The 20,699-nt window shown below is 40.9% G+C and overlaps 1 protein-coding gene across 5 annotated transcripts in view; it reads right to left on the minus strand.

Annotated features, from left to right (window-relative positions):
• The window catches only part of CCDC66 (coiled-coil domain containing 66), a 54,710-nt gene extending 48,546 nt beyond the window's left edge, over window positions 1-6,164 (minus strand). For 4 of the 5 annotated variants that reach the window (XM_030885531.2, XM_045289913.1, XM_045289912.1 and 1 more), the window contains exons 1-3: window positions 6,101-6,164; window positions 3,830-3,894; window positions 3,117-3,142 (exon numbers count right to left, since the gene is read on the minus strand). In XM_030885531.2, coding sequence (XP_030741391.1) covers window positions 3,117-3,142; window positions 3,830-3,894; window positions 6,101-6,111 — 102 coding nt within the window. In that variant the 5' untranslated portion in view covers window positions 6,112-6,164. Of the gene's footprint in view, window positions 1-3,116; window positions 3,143-3,829; window positions 3,895-6,100 lie in introns of those variants that run through there. The other variant, XM_045289914.1, reaches the window with a different exon arrangement.
• Window positions 6,165-20,699: the final 14,535 nt, after the last annotated feature.

The raw sequence follows: 20,699 nt of genomic DNA on the forward strand, positions 1-20,699 counted from the left end.
GTCAATTCTGAATGTTTACAGTTTAACATCAGAGAGAAATAATGAACAAAAGTAGTGGGAAATTGTGAGCCACAAATATTCAATCTTTAGGCTTCTTAATTAAAACCAAAAACAATCTAGTACAAATTATTTCCCAATTCTTACTGAATTAGATGCATTTTAATAGATGAAACAGGGTGTCACTTTACATTTTCATATATTATGTAGCTTTTATCAAGTTTTAATATGCTTGAAAATCTAAAATCTGAGCCACTTGATTTTGTAAAAGAGCAGTCTAAAAGTGAAGCCAAACTCCACTCTAAGTTTTGACATGAGTCTGGAATCCATGTTGAATTTTAAAGTTGCCTTTTCTAATGGCAGTATTGTTCTTTCCTGTGCTTACCACATACCCTAACAGAAATGACTTTAAGATGCAGGATGACAGATGGCCTGCAAACAGGTCTTTGCCTCTGTGATCAAACAGATGCAGGATGAGACAGGCAATGCCTGAAGGGTCGTGATGCAAAGCATTATAAATAAATTTTCATTAAAGTAGACCCCTTAGGAAAAGGTTTATTTGAAGCAGTTTTAATAAGTGTTCCTAACAAGGTATGTCCTGTGAGTGAATATCTTTTAACACTTGTAATCATCTGAAAAGCTTTATGCTGTAGTGCCCTTAACCGGTCATATAATCAATCCCACATATATGTGAGATTTCCAATCCAAGGAAAACTCGACTTTGAGGCGTCCCATTTTTAATTTCATCAATCACCTCCCAATGGCCCGGAAAAATCTGGCTTTAGTTCCCTTTTAATCCTGTAGGAATGGTGGTTTCTCTGTTGCAGCTAGTCTCACTTTGTGATTGTGGAGGTTTCTGGCTCAAGACCATTCTCCATACCTCCCTCCGATACACCTCTCTGATGTTACATTTACAGAGTGTGAATTTTCACTGCAGGACATATTCTACCAGCAGTTTTCGGTACATTATATATTATAAAATGTCTGTTTGTTTAATATCAGCTGACTAAGGCCTAAAAGAAAAAAACTCTAGCATATTTAAATATGGAACATCATAGTAATAGTTTTAAATTCTCTAGTATGTCATTATTTTGATTTACACATGTAGAAATACTAAAGAAAAACTTTCCAATGTTCAACATGTCACAATTCATAAGACTTTTTACTATAAGAATTTTAGAACCATTATCTTTATTAAATTACTCAGGACACTGAGTTGTTTTTCATTTTCCTCTCTGTAAATCAAGGACGTGGAGGCTGGCAGTCATCTGTACCTCATACTCATTAGAGCAGATTAAAGGAAAATGCAGCAAAACTTTGGCAGACAAGCACTCTGACCATGAGATAGAGTTCAGCTGTGTTTAAAGAGCACCCAACGGAGATCACAGTAACTCAACCTCTGAGGAAAGATCAAGAGTTATTGAAGAGCTTATTTCAAAAACATGCGTGCAGAGAATTCATAAATTAGAGAGAAGAGACTTCAACATACAGCTGTAAGATATGTGAGATTTAGGAGATGAAATGACAGCTTTTTATCTTGTCTTCAGTGAAGTGCACAGAAAGGAAATGGAGGATTCTTGGTAGCTTCTATGAATCAGGGAAAGAACCCTGAAGGAAATCAATATAGAAAGCAGATTCACAGGAATATTTTGGATCCCCCAAATTAACAGGGTTGGTCCCAAACAATTTGCCTTATGGCAGTAAATAATTAAAGATCAACATCAGCTAAAAATACATGATTTTGGAAAAATTCTAGGATAACATAGCTGAGAGATATTGCGATGATTCTACAAAAGTTCATGACTTTGCTTATTATGGACATGAAAGGGTCTCTCCACATGTTCTAAGACTGTCTTCACCAATATGCATCTGTATCAAATCCATAGGGGCATCAATAGAAAAAGTCTAAATGTAAAAGAGAACAAAGGAAAGGGGAAGACAGAAATCGACTATTTATAAGCTTTATCATGATAGGTTCCCAAACTTACTTGGCCTACCACCTTATTTTCAGAAAGAAAATAAAAATTATTTACACCCCTATCTCCTCTCCACCCACAGGAATGAAACACTTGTACTATAACCCACAATCCAAGATACAATGTAGCTATCTGGTTTCCAGCCCCTCTGTTCTACTGCAGTTGTGGAAACTCAGAGGGGCAGTTCTACCCTATCCTAAGTTCACCCCATCCCATAGGTTCACTGTGAGTAGGAATCAACTCAATGACAGTGAGTTTGGTTTTGGTTTTTCTGGATCGTCCAATACCCTCCAGGGGGCAGTATGGCTCACTTTGAGAAACTGATATCTAGGAGTTGGGAAATTTGCATTGTATTTGTTAATGTTACTCAAAAACAATAAACTACAATACAGTCATGCTCTGCATAATTTTCATTTGGACAACTCCTTGCAACTAGTCAGACAACATATGCACATTCCCAATCCCACCCCTGCCCCCAAGACTATCACATTAAAAATTTGAGGTACAAACAATGGGTCATAGAAACAAATGGGCATTACTGTGACTAGCATAAAAACATTACTACTCTATTACTCTGTTACAACGTTTGTTTCAGTGTATGTGACTTTACTTTTTTATGCAAGAAAAGGTATACTACATACTAAGACAAACATCTGATTAAATGACAGCAGAAACTAAGTGTACCTAATTGTTCCAACTCACTCACAAATTTGGAACCGACTTGGTTTGGGTATAGTTGTAATGTCAAGTACAATAGCTTTTATGTTTCAAATCATTAAGAATTAAATAAAATCACATTAGACACATCTCAAGTGCTCAATAGCTACACAAGGCTAATGTTTACCATACTGGACAGCAAAGATTCTAGAACAATTCTATCACAGAAGAAAGTTCTATTAGATAGCACTTGTCTAAGTGGGGAGTAGGGATAAAAATTCTATAGGGTTTCTATAAGCTGAATAGTAGTAAGGTTCCATTTCTGAGAAAGGACTAGCCTGAGAGTAAAGAACAATCACCCTCACTACCATCATTCCAAACCCTTTAGTAAATGTTTCGCCATTCCCAGGAATTATTTTCAAAGCACTGCAAAGAAACTGCATTTTACATCTGAAAACAGGGCAGTTCAAAGTCATTGGGGCTTACCTTCACAGAAATTTTTGATTTACGGTCTACAAAAGAAAAAAAAATTACTAAACTATCAACCAAAAAAAGTGTAGGCAGTTATGAAAGAAAAGTTTAATTAGCACTGTTTTAAGATATTACAAGAGAAAGAAAAATTCTCTACAAAATATTAATATTGATGAGTGTTCTAAACTCTTACAGTATGGTTCAAGTATTTCTATTTCAACTTTTGCTCATCTCGGTTATCTTTCCAAGACATATAACTATAAGCAGAGCAGGTCAAAAAGAAAATAATGTGAATCGGAAGACTATCAAAATATACAGAATGCAAACTTATTTTAAAACTAAAAATAACTTCAACAGCTGTGGTTTCAGTATAAATTTAATTTTCTCAAGCAATACATTCTATATGCAAAATGTTACATTTTATCTATATTTTCATAAGGTAATAAGCATATTTGTGATTTATAAATACATTAGAGATCTTACACATGAAATATACTGGAAGATTAAGTTTTTTACTTTAGAGAGAGTGGTTAAGTAGTAATGTAATTTAACTTTGCTGAAAGTAAATTTTGAGTCAAGTTTGGAAAAATACAGTCTTTTTCAAAGTATCATTTATCTTTGTCTCAGTTTATGCAGTCTGGGTCTATTACAAGCAACAAGTAAAATAAATATACACTTTATATAAAAGTTTTAAAGTTAACATTTTAAATTTCTGTAATATAGCATACCATTTGGGGACAAAATTAGCTTAGTTTTTCCATCCAATAATTCTGTTTCAAGCTTTAAACCATCTCTGCAAAATAAGAGAAAATTGCATCACTTTTAAGAAATAGGAACATATTAAATAGCCAGAAATACTCATCTGGACTTGAGAAGTACATTTGTTCCTTTGAATTTAAAGCATCTTTTATCAAATCATGATATAAATATATCAAACTAGTCTTTGAATTAATTTTTTTCAATCCAAGATAACACTGAAAAATAAAATGAGAAAATTCCTCCTGAAACCTCAATAATAAAGACTTTGTTATTTTTAATTTGAAAGCTCATTTGCTATTGGTAAGCAGTAAATTAATTTGGTTATTATACCATGATTTAGCTCTTTTACTGCTAGAATGGAAAAAAAATAATGGTTTTAGCATAACTTAGGTAAGTTAAAGGAATAGGGCATATCTACTAAGTTCACGTCATAATTATTTCAGGAATGAAATGAAAAATTATACTCTACAGAATCAAGCCAAAAACCAACAAACTCATTGTCATCAAGTCTGCTGACTCCTAGCGGCCGTGTGTGGCAAAACAGAACTGCTCCTGTGAGTTTCCAAAGCTGTAACTCTTTGTGGGAGCAGAAGCCTTACCTTTTTTCCTGCTGAGCAGCTGGTAGGTTCAAACTGCTGACCTAACCCACCATGCCACCAGGGCTTCTCTTCTAAAGAATACGGGGGCATTATTTGAAAATGAGTTATAAATATTACCACTAAGGTTATTAACTATTCGAGCACAGTTTCTCCTATTTTGATATTTTAAAGAATATATAGGCACATGAAGTTACACGTCTGGTTACGAACAAAAGTGTCATAAAATATTTTTAGCAGTATACTCCATAGATGCATTAAAAAAAAAAAATCAAGTAGCCCTGGTGGGATAGTGGGTTATGAATTGGGCTGCTAATGTCAAGGTCAGCAATTCAAAACCACCCGACCCGCCAAGGAAGAAAGATGAGGCTTTCTACTCCTGTAGAGATGGAACCCAAGGGGAGCAGCTCTACTCTGTCCTACAGGAACCCTGCGTCGTCTCGAGTGCAGGTAAGAAGAGCATAAAAGAAGAGCAGACATGGCCAACGGGGCCTGTGCTCCTGATAAGGTTCTAAAAATTCCACTAAAACCAAATATGACAATCTATAGTTTTACTGGGGGGTGGGTGGGTGGTGGAGGAGTGTTATTACACATTAAAGGGGGAAAAATGTGAAATCCACCAGAAAAGTAAATCCTGTTGCCTAACGAAGAGAAAGTAGCTGGGCAAAGTCTGAGTAGGTGCAGGGATTTGTGCTTATTACCCAAGTCGGGGAATGAAATTACTTCAACTTAGTTACTAACACGGAAAGAATAGGCTTAAGGGTTTTCTGCTGCGGGGCTATAATGAGCTCATGCTTGTGAAATTGTACCGAAAAGGAAACACATGTGTAATCGCAAATTCTCTCCTCTACACTGCACTGTAACTTTTTTAAGAAGCGGTTTGTGCATTCCTCTTATTTCCAAAGACTAGAATATAAGTTTCATTTGCTGGACGATATTCAGTAAAGTCTGGGTTTTGTCTTTTCACCTTTTTAAAGTATAAACTTCCTATGCTGAAACCTATACAACAGTCCTTTTTCTTACTCAACCACTCCTTAATGAAGGTCAGCAACTAATAAACAGAAGGAAAGCCTTCAGGTGGCGGCACCGGCAACGCACTGATTGCTAGAGAAGCCTTGGTTCCTCGCACCTTTAAAGGGCATAAATCAGAGCACTCCGATATTTCACAGAATGTCAAAGCAGGGTCGAGCAGAACCGGGGCTTGGGCCAAGATTTCCCCCCAGGGATTCCCTTAAGCCTTTCGCTCATCTGCTCTCGTCCTTTGTCACCAAGCCTGTCCCTCCCGAGGGAAATGAGGGTGCGGCAGGAGGTGGCGGGCAGTTTCCACGAGAGTTTGAAGGGGAGAAACTGAGCTATGGGGACCGCCTCCAGGGGTTGCAACAAAGAGCTCAAACAATGACTAGGACGGTGCAGGGCCAAGCAGTGTTGCTCCCAGAGTCACCAAGAGTCGGAGCCGCCTACACGCCACGTCCCACCCCCGCGGGCGACGAAGGCCCAGCCGGTTCCTTGGCCCCTTTCAACCTCAGGGAAGGGGCACTGCCGCTCACGTCCGCTCAGGGCAGAAACTTCTCGCAAAGGACCCCGCCTTCCAACCCAGCCTCACACGCCGTCCCGCTTCCGACCCACTTTCTCGACCCACCTTACCCCAAATTCATGGCCAGACCTCCACCGGCCGTCGCAGGATGCTCAAACCCCCTGTGTACGTCTGTTGCCGCTGCGCTCAATAAACTTTACGCCGATTGGCTTCGAGGGATGCCGGCGAGCAGGGAGTGTCGACCAACCAGAGCGGGCCGTGCTCGAGCGCGTCCTCCGGAGTGGGCGGGACTCCCAGGGCAACACGCTCCGCGGGAACTCGGACCCGCCCAGGGCTGGGCGTGGTTTAGGGGGGCGGGGCTTGGTCTTCAAGGTCAACCCGTCCAGAATCCAGCCAGAATTTGTGTGTTCTTTTGGTACTGTTAATGTTCTTCGCCAGCACAATAACTCAAACGCATCGCCTCTTCGGCTGTCTTCCTTAATCAGTGCCCAACTTTCACATGCATGCGAGGCGATGAAAAATACCATGGCTTGGATTAGGCGGGCCTTAATCCTCAAAGTAACATTCTTGCCTTTCAACACTTTAAAGAAGTCTTGTGCAGCAGATTTACCTAATGCAGTGCTTTTTTGATATCTTGACTGTTGCTTCCATTAGCATTGATTGTGGAATCAAACAAGACAAAATCCTTGATAACTTCTACCTATTGGTCCCCTTGTGAGGATTTTGGTCTTCTTTATATTGAGTTGTCAAGCATACTGAAGGGTACTGTGTTAGTCTAGGCACTTTAAAGAAAAAAGTCCACAGAAGCTCATATGTATAAGAGAGGGTTTTATATAACGGGTAAGTGCATATCAAGAAAACACCCCAACCCAGGGCTCTCCAAGCCCATAAGTCCAACATAAACCCATATGTCCGACACTAATCCACAAAGTCCTCCTCCATCTCACAAAACACATGCAATGATGCCAACTGCAGGAGGAAAGCCGAATCAGTGAACGTGTAAGCCTCTCAGCTCTGAGGGGTCTCCACACGGCTGCTCCAGCACCCAGGGCTGTATCGGGGTAGGTCCATGCGGCTTCTCCTTGGGGATGTCTTGCAGGAAGTCAGCCATGCAAGCTGAAGCAGGGAACTGGCTAAGGCAGCTGCACCCTGGTCCGACCATCAGAAAGCAAAAGACCCCAGAACTAGAAAGGCGAGGCTCACTGAGCCATTTATCCCTCCGCCCTTCAATTAACCCCACATGTGTTTATCGGCCAGGTTGGCACAATAAACTTTAACTATATCAGCTGCCTCCTTGATCTTCAGCAGCAAGTGCCTCAAGTCCTCTTCGCTTTCAGCAAGCAAGATTGTGTCATCTGCATATTTCAGGTTGTTAATAAGCCTTCCTCCAATGCTGATGTCACATTCGTCATATAAGTCAATTTCTCTGATGATTTGCTCAGCATACAGAGTGAATAAGTATGATGAAATGATAACACCTTTCCTGATTTTAAACCACGCAGCATTCCTTTGTTCTGTTCCTTAAACTGCCTCTTGATACATGCACAAATTCCACGAGCACAATGAAGTGTTATGGAAATCTCATTCTTCTCAAGATTATTCATAGTTTGTAATGATCCACACAGTTGAATACCTTGGCATAGTTAATAAACCACAAGTAAATATCTTTCTGGTATTCTGTAATTAGTGTCATTAAATTGTACACATGAAAATGCTGAGCTGGCAGATTTGGTGATATGTATTTTACTTTACTTTCCACTGGCATGGAGTCAGTTCTGACTCAAAGCGACCCTAGAATAGGCTCCGTTTACTTCACAGCTCTCCTGAAATTCACCATTGGGTAGATTAGGAACTCCTTCTCAGAACTTAGAATTGATGACCCTTTTTTTAGACCAGAGCACATAAACTAATAAACCACAAAACAAAAGTTCCCAGAGAGCTCCGGCTTTGGTGGGGCTAGTAAAAACACAGGGACAAGAAGCATAAATCTTTTAAGGAAATTAATCAAGTTGTGGTAATGATGAAGAATATTGAATACATCGTGAACTGCCAAAAGAATAGGGAGCTCTAGTGCTGGTATGGGTTGGGTTATGAGAGTTGGGCTGCTAACCAAAGATTGGTGGTTCCAGCCCTCCAGCTGCTCCACAGAAGACAGAAGAGCTTGTCTGCTCGTGTAAAGAAACCTTACATAGAGTTGCTCAGAAACCCTACAGAGAGTTGACATGAGTCTGAATCAACCTGATGTCAGTAGGTTTGAGTTTTGAGCTAGAAAAAAAGTGGAATGGGAGAAGTACTGAAAAACAAATGAACAACCACAAAGACCCAAACAAATGAACAAACTCACTACATTGAGTCCATTCTGACTCATGGTGGTGCTATAGGGCAGGGTAAAATTGCCCCCTGTAACTCTTGCCGGGAGTAGAAAGCCTCATTTTTTCCCGGTGGAGCGGCTAGTGGTTATCAACTGCTAATCTTGCAGTTAGCAGCCCACCTCATAACCACTTGCCACCAGGGTTTCTAGGGAGGAGTACTAGGGTGGGGCTGGGGGTGGGGTCAATTTTTTTTTTAAGTTCATAGAAAAATGTAATGAAAAGATGATGGAATTTTCCCACAACCCTTTTGAAGCCCCCCTCACACAGCCAGAAGGTCCCTTATCAGCAAGGACAGCTACATATTATCAGGAGAAACCAGTACTAAGAAAAGACATCATGTTTGATTAAGGAGCGAGTTAGAACAAAGGAGACCCTCAATGAGATGGATTAATATACGGCAGTTGCAGCAATGAACTCCATTGTGAGGAGGGCAGCATTTTACATAAAATCACTGTTTTACATAAAATCACTGTATGGCAATGAGCCACAACAACGTAGTTTGTGGTTGGAAGAGAGGTCTGTTTAAGTAACACATGCCCACATGCACACACACATACACACCACCCACCACCCCCACTTAAAAAAAAATAGAGTTGACAGGTGGGTACTTCCAGGGCAGGTTCAGGATGTGTCTTGTTTTTTTGTTTGTTTGTTTTGCTGAGACTCTGCAGCAATCGTAGCACACTTTGGATCTTAGTAAACAATACCAACAATTACTGGTGCTTAATAAATGACATACTATATGCCAGCCATGGACCTGAACATCTTCTGTCTGTTATTTAAGTGTGGCAATACTATCTCTGTATTACAGAGGAGAAAACTGAAGCACAGAGAGGTAAGTGACAAGGGCAAGGACTACTGAGTAACTTGACAGCAGTTTTATATGAGGCTGGGGGCCTGGTGTCACAACTGTTAGGCACTTGACTGATATATGATATTATGACATTTGGAACCCACCGAGTGGCTCAGTGGGAAAAAGACCTGCTGATCTACTTCCACAAGGATTACCAAGAAAACCCTCCAGGGCCATTGACCTTGTCACATGACATTGCTGTGAGTCAGAATCAACTCCAATGGCACCCAACAACAACCACACTTTTTTTTTAACCACATATTTTTATTCGTCTTTTAGATCCCAATTTAAACATCATTTCTTTAACTAAGTCCTCCTGACTCCAAGGGTGGGTGGATTAAGAACCCATTCTCTGAACATCTCAATTGCTGAACTTTTTCTGGATTAAGGTATACAATGAACTTATGGCAGAGTGAATGTCTTAGTTTTCTATAGCAGATACTCCACAAGAGGGTACTTTTAACAAACACATTTATTTTCCTACAGCTTAGGGAGTCTAGAAGTCCAAATTCAGGACACTGACCCTAGGGGAAGGTCTTCTTTCTTTTGGCTCCGGAGGACAGTCCGTCTTTGAGCTTCTACTCCTGAGCAAGCTTCATGGGGTCCCCAAATTTGGGGTACTACCCGAAGCAATGCAAAGTCAATTCAGCCGTACTAAGTAAAGAGAAAGAAAAAGGCGTACTTTTGCACAAGCAGGAAACAGACAGAATTTCAGCAACCCCTATATGTCTGTTTTAAGATGTCTTGGGTAATGAAGGGTTTCTATGATTTGTAAAGGAGGAAAGATCACAGGCCAGTGGGTGGAAAGTCTTGTGGATCCAGTGGTGGGGGAAGCCTTTCCAGCTGGCGTGGGTCTACACATGGCTCCTCCAGCTCTAGAGCCTGGTTCCATCAGCTTAGCTCCATGTGGCTTGTCAACAGCAATGTCTCCCAGGGAGAGAGTGTGTCCCACCTCCAGTGAGCTAGTTATCTCCTTAGCACCTCCAAATGAGGTCATCAAACTATAACCTGATTCACAGGCTGAATTCCATCCCTTCACTCTTAATAGTCTCAAGTTGGCTCCAGATTATGTAACTATCACATGGACTGATGGGATGACATTCCCTTTGACTGACTCATATTTCATGCTGTCCACAGATTATAATGTAGTCCATACAAACTTGCCATGTTTTCATACTTGCTCTGTGTATGACTTTTTAAAGCTACTAATAAGTGAAGAATATTTCACTAGCATATGATATTCAGTGAAATTTCAAAGAGCTCTTTCAGTAGTCATTTTTGTACATGGTCTATACAGGATGTACTCAAATGAATATTGATTGACTTATTCGATTGAAGAAATTTAAAAAGCTACATTCAATCCAGTATTTGTTGAGATAAATATGTCTTTATGCACAGAAAAATATCTGAAAGGATATGCACTAATGTATTAACAGTATTTCTGAGTGGTTTGAGTTCTAAATTTTTATTTTAAAAATTTATAATTTCTCTCTGTCCTCTAATACCACACATCCTTGCATTTTCTTTTCTTCCCTTTTTTCCCCTAACCACTTTCAATTAAGTGACATTTGAACACTTTAACTTAGACAATACACTCCATAACTCTAAAAGGAGCCCTGGCTGCTAATTGAAAGGCAAAAGTTGGGGGTTTGAACCCACTTAACAGGCCCTCAGGAAAAAGCCCTGATGGTTTGCTCCCTTAAAAATTAAAAAAAAAACCAACCCACTGATATTCAGTTGTTTCAGTTGCATAGTCAGACCCTATTGGGCAGAAGAGAACTGCCCCTTGGGGTTTTCAAGGCTGCAATGTTTATAAAAGCAAACTGTCAAATCTTTCCCCCACAACATCACTAGTGGGTTTCCAACTTTACTGTAGTTAGCTTAACTGATGCCATGTTTTCCCTGTCCTTAACCTCAGTCAATTTTGGATTTTTATAACTTTCTGTATGGCACAAAGGAAAACATTGGATTCAGTAAGATAGGAAACTGCTGATGACTCCCAGGATTGGCGGGCAATATGGCGGGCTACAGACTCATACCCAAAGAAGTGGAGTTCAGATGAAGAACTGGATACTATACATAGATCCAGCAAAAAGCAAATGAGCTTTTCTAGAGTGTTTATTGGAACCAAAGCATTCAACCTGAAGAAACTCCCTTTAAGTCAATTGCCTGTTCATGGCAGATGTTATTACATTATGTCTGATCTTTTACAGTATATCAGATGGTTACATTATACCAAGTCTCGTCATAAAGGATCATTAAAGCTTAACTGCTAAACCACTGAGAATCCTGGTCCAACCAAATGGATAAACAACCTTCACCATCACAATTTGTTTTTCTTTTCTTTTTTCCTACAATAATAGGGAAACCTGATATGACGCACTCTACATTGACATTCACTGGTTTTTCTTCTCTTGAGAACCCAGACCAAGAGGGAAAACATGTTGTCAAGTTGATTTCCACTCACAGAAACAACATATGACAGAGTAGAATTGTCCCACAGGTTTCTAAAATTGTATATCTTTACAGAATCAGACTACCATATCTTTCTCCTGCGAAGCATTTGGGGGATTCAAACAGCTGACCCTTTAGTTAGCAGCCAAACCCTTAACCATAGCAACACCAGGGTTCCTGCCCTAATATTAGAGCGGTTAAATTTAAAGACTTGGGTTCATGATCTCCCCATCTCTCTTTAGTTGTGAGTTTTGTTAGGTCCTGTCAAGGAAGGTCCAGCTCGCAGTGTCTTTATGCACAACAGAATGAGGCACTGTTCGGGCCTCACAATTACGGTTAGGGTGGAGGCCACTGTTTTCACCCCTGTGCTTCTCTTTTTCCCAGACCGTGCATTTTCCCAAGCATGATGCTCTTCTCCGGGTACTGGTCTCCCCTGATAACCTGTCTGTCCAAAGTCAATGAGATGAAACCTTCAGGACGCTTTCAATACTCTTCAACAGCACCATCATTTAAATGTGTCAAGTCTTCTCTTGTCTTCTTTATTCCTGGTCCAACTTTGACATGCGGATGAGGTGATTGGAAATACCCTGGCTTGGATCAAGCACACCGTAATCTTCAAAGTGAAGTCGCGTGCAGCAGATTTAATCAGTGCACTACGTCACTTGATCTCTCAACTGCTGCGTCCATGAGCATTGTTTGTGCATCCAAGGGAGATGAACTCCTTTTCAACATCCATCTTTCCTTGGTTGTCTACTGATCTAGTTGTGAAGGTTTGGGTTTCCTATTTTTTAATTTTTAATGATATTATAGTTGATTCTCTGGTGAAAAACAAATCCACATAACCAGTGCAGATCAAGCCACTGTGGGGTCTTTCTCCTTTCTTTCTGCCAGCACCACCGCTGGCCTTTGCAGTCCCCCGACGCTCCTCATCCTGCTCCTGCGTTCCTCAGGTCGGTTTCTTTACTACAGGCCAGGTCTTGCAAGTCTGTGTTTAGCTTCGTTTTTCTTTGCATCATCCAAAGAATCATGCCGAAGCCAGCAGTCTTGCCATCACCAAAATGGGTTCTAAATCCAAACGCAAAAATGACATCCGGTGTGTGTCTTATACATTTTGGCTAATTTTTCACAAATTTCTGTCTTAGGCACAGTCCCTTTCCCAGAGCGAGGGACATCGTTGACCATTTGTTTCTGCTGAAATAATTTTTTTGTTTGGTTGGTTTTTTTCCTGTCTTTTAAAAAAAATAATTTTATTAGGGGCTCAGACAACTCCTACCACAATCCATACATACATCAATGTGTAAAGCACATTTGTACATTCGTTGTCCTCATCATTCTCAAAACATTTGCTCTCCACTTAAGCCCCTGGCATCAGCTCCTCATTTTCCCCTCCCCCCCACTTCCCCCTCCTCATGAACCCTTGATAATTTATAAATTATTATTTTGCCATATCGTGCACTCTCCGACGTCTCCCTTCACCCACTTTTCTGTTGTCCATCCCCCAGGGAGGGGGTTATATGTAGATCCTTGTGATCAGTTCCCCCTTTCTACCCCACCTTCCCTCCACCCTCCCTTATCGCCACTCTCACCACTGGTCCTGAAGGGATCAACCACCCTGGATTCCCTGTGTTTCCAGTTCCTATCTGACCAGTGTCCATCCTCTTGCCTAGCCAGATTTAAAAGGTAGAATTGGGATCATGATAATGGCGTGGGGAGGAAACATTTAAGAACCAGGGGAAAGTTATATGTTTCATCCTTACTTCATCTCACCCTGACTGGCTCATCTCCTCCCTGAGACCCTTCTGTAAGGGGATGTCCAGTGGCCTACGAATTGGCTTTGGTTCTCCACTCCGCACTGCTCCCCTCATTCACTATGATACGATTTTTTTGTTCTGATGATGCCTGATACCTGATCCCTTTGACACCTTGTGATCACACAGGCAGGTGTGCTTCTTCCATGTGGGCTTTGTTGCTTCTGAGCTAGATGGCCGCTTGTTTCCCTTCAAGCCTTTAAGACCCCAGATGCTATATCTTTTGATAGTTGGGCACCATCCGCTGAAGTAATTGATTGGTCATGAACTTTCTAGTCTGGATAGTTACTGTGTCATTCGTGTCATTGTGTGACCTAGGGGAAGCTATGTTTTCTGATAGTTTTAGGCGACCCCTGTGAAAGGGTTGCTCGACCCTTTCAAAACAGCAGATGGCAATGTAGGTCCAGATTTGCACCCAATAATCCCATCTGGACTTGTTCACAGATGGAACTGATTTTAGCTGGAGCATTGTGATTTTAACTGGTGAACAGAGAAAACGCCAAATAATAGAAAGTCATGACTGTCTACCTGGGGACACAGGGGTGTGTGTTTATTTTCTAATTGTATTAGATTCATTTTGAAAAATAACTCATTAAAGCAAAAGCTCATTTTTGAGCAAAAATATGAACCATTGCTTTCAGAGAGATACTGAGGCATGTTCATTCCTGCAAGACTATCTTTGAGTGATTGTATGAACTAGGACCACAGGCTGAATTTTTGAAAATCCCTCTCTCCCCTATTTCATAAAATTCCTTCAGCATCTCTATGCTTTGTTGCCAGTAGATCACATTTTAGCAAGACTTTGGCAGGTAGCTATGCTCCCCACTATACCATGAATGCACTCTTTCTATAAGACTTTAAAAAGAAATATAACAAAGAGAATAAGAGGTTAAATTTAAATATATCTTTATTTAGGAACTGCAGGTATGAGAATTTGCCAGTATATTTTCTTGGCATTCCCCCTGCCAGATTCCTTTGAATCTGCTATTTTCCTCACTTTACCCAGTGCTAAAGGAGATCACAGCAAGAAGAGAAAGATCAAACAGATCTGGATTCAAAGTCCGCTTTGCCACTATAACTACTTGTGTGGCCCAGAGGAAGCTAATTGATATCCCCGAGCTTCAATTTCTTCCCTTATAAAATAGGGGCTAATAGCACTTGGTACGTGTATTTAGTGGGTTGAGAGGGCTTTGGAGGACTTAAGTGGGATATGCATTTGCAACATAACCATAGCTGTCTGTTTCTGAGATTGTTGGGCTCAGTCTCACGGCTATCCTTTGGGGTGCTCTCTTCCTCGGTCCTTCTCTCAACCTATTGGATTGAGCATAGAGCATACAGCATAGTCTCTTGAGAAAGAATCAAACCAGTTGCTCTTAAATCCATTTCAATTCCTGGTGTCCCTGTGTGTCAGAGTAGAATTGGCATCATAGGGTTTCAATGACTGATTGTGTTGTTGTTGTTGTTGTTAGCAGTAGATCAACAGGTCTTTATCCTGAGACATGTCGATGGACTAGTACTTCTAACCCTTTTGTGAGTAGCGGTGCTTACCATCCACGCCACCCATGGACTTGCTGCCATTTACGGGATGTGTGAGCAAACCCATTGTCCCTACACCTTTACTGCACAGATTTCTCAGCAATGTGTGTCCAACAGGCGGTCCCTCATTAGGTCCGGCTTCTTCCCGTTTTCTCATTCTCTTGCCCGTTTCAAAACTCCCCTTCTCTCTTTCATCTTGCTTGCCGGGGTTGTCTTCATGGCAGACCTTGTTTATTCCTTTCCTGCTGAGCACACAGTGGTCTCCTGAGGTCCACCCACCTGCCCTGACGTCTCTTGGGAAAGGCTCAGGAGAACTCTGAACTTGCTTCAGCTAGATGACTCATCAGATGGGATTGTATTCCCCACATTAGAAATATTTTAAAATGGGCCACTTTGGAAAAATACGTTGAAGTATGAAGTCACTGTAGAATTCACATTCTTTTGGTTCACCTCCCCCCAATAAAAACTGTTTTATTAGAAGCTACTACAGATATCATTCATAGTTCAGTTGCATCAAGCAGTATTGTACAATTGCTACCACATCCGTTTCAAAACATTCTCTTCCTTCTTGAACTCCTTGACATCAGCTCCTTTTAGCCACCACCCCCTCTCCACCAATTCACATTCTTTTTTCTTGAGGAGATTTTGTGATAGTTTAACTGTATGTTTTATTTTGTACTCTTTGAAAGGTATTTACATGGTTTTGAATGTCTTAATACATTTTCTAAGCAGCAAGATAGTATCACAGCAAGATCTACCTAAGTTTATTTCTACAGAGGATCCATATTAGATATTGTATGGATTGAATTATCCCCATTACTCCTAAATATGTGTTGTGGATCCTAACCTCTATGCCCAAGATTATAATCCCATTTGGGAATAGATTGTTAGTTCATGAGACTGGATGACGGTAAGGTGAGTCTTAAATCAATCCCCTTGAAGATACAAGAGAGATGAAACAAACCAGCTAGCGAAGCTACATGAAGGTCACAGAGAAGCAAAAGCTCAAAGAGACAGGGCCCTCCGCCAGAGCTGCCAGACAGAGAGCTTTCTCTCCTACAGGCAGTGCCTGAATTCAGATTTCTAGTCTCCTAAAGTGTGACGTAACACATCTCTGTTTGTTCAAGCCACCCATTCGTGGCATTTCCGCAATAGCAGCGCTCAATAGTTGAGACAGATATGAATAAAATGCTTAAGTATGGTATTCTTTGATAATGCTCAGACCAGTGGTTCTCAACCTTCCTAACGCCGCGACCCTTTAATACAGTTCCTCATGTTGTGGTGAGCCCCCCAATCATAAAAGTATTTTTGTTGTTACTTCATAACTATAATTTTGCTACTGTTATGAATCGGGTGACCCCTGTGAAAGGGTCATTCAACCCGCAAAGGGGTCGCGACCCACAGGTTGAGAACCGCTGGCTTCGCCATTGTCCAACTTCCACACACATTGGATGTGATTGAAGGTACCACAGCCTGGGTCAGAAGCCCGGGTTGTGCAGTTGGTTACGAGTCGGGCTGCTAACTACAAAGTCAGCGGTTTGAACCCTCAGGCCCTCCTGGGAGAAAACCGGGGCTTTCAGCTCTCTTCATGACTTAGTCTCAGAAAACTCCAAGGGCAGTTCTGCTCTGACCTTTGACCCCACTGTGAGCTAGAATTTACTTGAGGGCAGTGACTTTGCTTTGGGGTGGGGGGGGGTGCGCGGGGGTATCCAGTCAACTAATCCTCAGAGTGACAGCTTTGCTCTTCAACACTCTGAAGAAGTCTTGTGCAACTGATTTGTCCAGTGCAATAAATTGTTTTATATTTCTTCCACTTTTTAAAAATTTAATCATTTTATTGGGGGCTCTTACAACTCTTATCATAATCCATCCATCCATCCATCGTGTCAAACACGTTTGTACATTTGTTGCCCTCATCATTCTCATAACATTTGCTTTAACTTGAGCCCTTAATATCAGCTCCTCATTTTTCCTCCTCCCTCCCCTCTCCCCCACCTCATGAACCCTTGATAATTTATAAATTATTATTATTTGTCATATCTTACATGGTCCAACGTCTCCCTTCATCCCCTTATTGGTTGTCTGTCCCCCAGGGAGGAGGTTATATATAGATCCTTGTAATCGGTTCTCCCTTTCTACCTCACCCTCCCTCCACCCTCCTGGTATTGGCACTCACACCACTGGTCCTGAGGGGTTCATCTGTCCTGGATTCCCTGTGTTTCCAGTTCCCATCTGTGCCAGTGTACATCCTCTGGTCTAGCCAGCCTTGTAAGGTAGAATTGGGATCATGATGTGTGTGTGGGGGGGATTGTTTTATTTTTCAACTGCTGCTTCCATGGGTAGTGATAGTGGACCCAACTAAATTGAAATCCTCGATGATGTCAATCTTTTCTCCATTTCTCAGGATGTTACCTATGGGTCCAGTTGTGAGGATTTTGGTTTTCTTGATATTGAGTTGTAATCCAGACTGAAGGCTGCAATCCTTGATCTTTATCAGCAAGTGCTGCCAGTCCTCCTTATTTTCGGCAAGCAAAGGTGTGTCATCTACATATGGAAGAGTGTTACTCAGCGTTCTTCATTCCATATGCTGCATTCCTCTTCATGCAGCCCATCTTTCAGATCGTTTGCTCGGCATGCAGACGGAATAAATGTGGTGAAAGGACACAACCCTGACGTGCATCTTTCTTGATTTTCAAACAAACAGTATTCCTTTGTGCTGCTCTCAGTCTGTACCGGTTCCACATTAGCACATTAAATGTTTTGGAATGCCCATTCTTCGTAATGCTATCCACAATTTGTTATGATCCATACAGTCAAATGCCTTTGCATAGTCAATAAAACACAAATCAACATCTTTCTGGTATTCTCTGATTTATCTGATGTCAGTGGGGGTATTCCTCATTCCACATCCTCTTCTGAATCTGACTTGAACTTTTGGCAGCTCCCTGCTGATGTACTGCTGTGGCTGTTTTTTAATAATCTTCAACAAAACTTTACTTGCATGTGATAGTAATGATATTGTTGTATAATTTCTGCCTGCTATTGGGTCACCCTTCTTTGGAATGGGCACAGATGTGGATCTCTTCTAGTCAGTTAGCCTAGTAGCTGTCTTCCAAATTTCCTGGCACAGATGAGTGCGTCCAAAGCTTTACCGGTGTGTTGAAACTCTCTGATTTGCATTTCACCAACCCCTAGAGCAGCGGTTCTCAACCTGTGGTTTGCGACCCCTTTGGGGTCAAATGTCCCTTTCACAGGGGTTGCCCGGTTCATAAAAGTAGCAAAATTACAGTTATGAAGTAGCAGTGAAAATAATGTCATGGTTGGGGGTTTACCACAACATGAGGAACCGTACTAAAGGTTTGCGGCATGAGGAAGGTTGAGAGTCACTGTCCTAACCAGTTACTGTTAGAGCATTTTCATGTGCTATCAGAGAAGCCCTGGTAGCATAGCAGGTTATATTTTAGGATACTAACCACAAGGTCATCAGTTTGAAACCACCAGCCACCCCGTGGGAGAAAGATGAGGTTTTCTATTCCCGTAGAGAGTTATGGTCTTGAAAACCCATGGAAGCAGTTCTCCTATAGAGTTGGAATTGACTCAATGGCCACGAGTTTGACTTGGGGTTCTTATTGCCAATTGGATCTCATATAGATACTTCTTAAATGAGCATCATGCTCAAGGGAGGCATGGTTTCCTCTCACCGCCATCAAGTCAATGCCGACTCATAGAGACTCTATAGGATAGGGTAGAACTCTCCCCAAGTCTTTCTTGTGTTGTTGTTATATATCCGTCATACACTTTTCCCAATTCAATTTTTTTACCATTGTAAAATGTATTGACAGTAGTTGCCATAACCAGCTGTGCAAACTAACCCTTCATGAAATTTTCCATGACTGTTAACCGTCATCACTGCCTTCTCTTCTTCATCTGAGAGCCACTAATAAACTTTGATTTCCAGGCATTTGCCTTTTCTTATCATATTATATTTGTCCTTTTGTGGTGGATTGATTTCATTCAGTATCATGTCTTCAGGTTCCATTCATACTATAGCATGGATCAAGGCTTCATTTTTCCTATTGGCTTACTAGAATTCCATTGCATGTATGTCATACATCAGTTTATTGATGGGCATTTCATTTATTTCAGTCTTTTGACTCTGATGAATGTGCGGTAACATGTCTCTTTCTCAGTCTTTGCTTTCAAGTCCTGTGCATGGAGACCTCAGGGTGAAATTGCTGGTAGTTGGGCTTGGAGCTTTGTGAGGAACCGCTACACTGTTTCACAGTGGCTATTCCATTTCACATTATCCAGCAATGGATAGGAGTTTCAATTTCCCCATATTCTTGTCAACACTTGTTATTTTCTGTTGCTTTTTAAAAATCTTAGTTGGCCCTTATAGCCAAACTCAAATCTACTGCTGCCAAGTCAATTTCAATATATAGGGATCGTGTATAGGGTTCCTAAGACTGCAAATCTTTATGGAAGCAGAGAGCTTATCTTTTACCATGGAATGCCTGGTGGGTTTGAATCACTGACCTTATGGTTAGCAGCTATATATATGCGTGCGTGCGTGCGTGCGTGCGTGTGTGTGTGTGTGTGTGTGTGTGTACAGAGAGAGGAAATCAAAGGCACTAAGAAAAAGTCCAAAACTTTCTTCTATACTGTTTTCCATAATTGATTTTTGGAGTTGTTTTTTTTTTTTTTAAGCAAATAAGGGGATGTAGGAAAACCCAAAGATGGGTGGTTATGAACACATTTACTTAAACACTATGGTTTGAGATTGCCTCTCCTTTGCCTCTGTTCCTCTACATACTGGTTAAGTACATCAAACATACAATGGAATCGTTGGACACAGACAGTTCCAGATTAATTTCCTCTCACAAGTCCACTTGGGAAAAGGTATGTGTTTGTATCTGTATCCCTAGGATATAAACATTGCAAGACAGGGTGGACGCTTACATCTTTGTAACTTAAGTAACAAACACATTGAACTTGTCCATTATTGAGGCTCCACAAATGTCCATTGAATGCATGCATGTACATTGTCTGAACATTGCCAGTCCCTGGGAAGTCCCTCAGGCTCAGGAACTTACCGCTTCCTTTAATTTAGTCACAAATAACATGATTTAGAGAATATAAGCTACGTTGAGCTATAGTCAGAATCCTGCCCTCTTTGTAGGATTTTTTTTTATCCCAGTAAAACCATATTTGAAAGATGATTTTGCTAGTTATAGGATTCTTGGTTGGCAGTTTTCTCTTTTGAGATTTGAGTATATCAACCCATTGCCTTTTTGTCTGCATGATTTCCATAGAAAAATTTGAGCTTATTCTTATTGGCTTCCCATTATAGGTGCTCTCCCCCGACCCCTCATGGTGCTCTTAGGATTCCGTCCTTTTCTTTGAGGTTAGAAAGTTTGTCTATGGTGTGCCATGATTCTTTTCTTTGGGGATCAATTCTGTTTGGGGTTGTTTGTGCCTCTTGGATCGTTATTTTCTGTCATATTAGGGAAATTTTCTTTTAACACTTTTGCAATTATTTTCTCTGTGCTTTTCTTTCTGTTCTGGGATATTTAGCAAATGTAAATTGTTCCTTTTGATAGTATCTGGTAGAATTATTGGATTTTCTTCAGCTTTTCTAGTCCTTTTTATAGTTTGATCTTGTATTTTGGTCTCAAGAGATTTATTT

Source organism: Echinops telfairi, unplaced genomic scaffold (genome assembly GCF_000313985.2).
Source record: "Echinops telfairi isolate 266 unplaced genomic scaffold, ASM31398v2 ScPeMD7_31;HRSCAF=116, whole genome shotgun sequence".
Classification (NCBI taxonomy): Eukaryota; Metazoa; Chordata; class Mammalia; order Afrosoricida; family Tenrecidae; genus Echinops; species Echinops telfairi.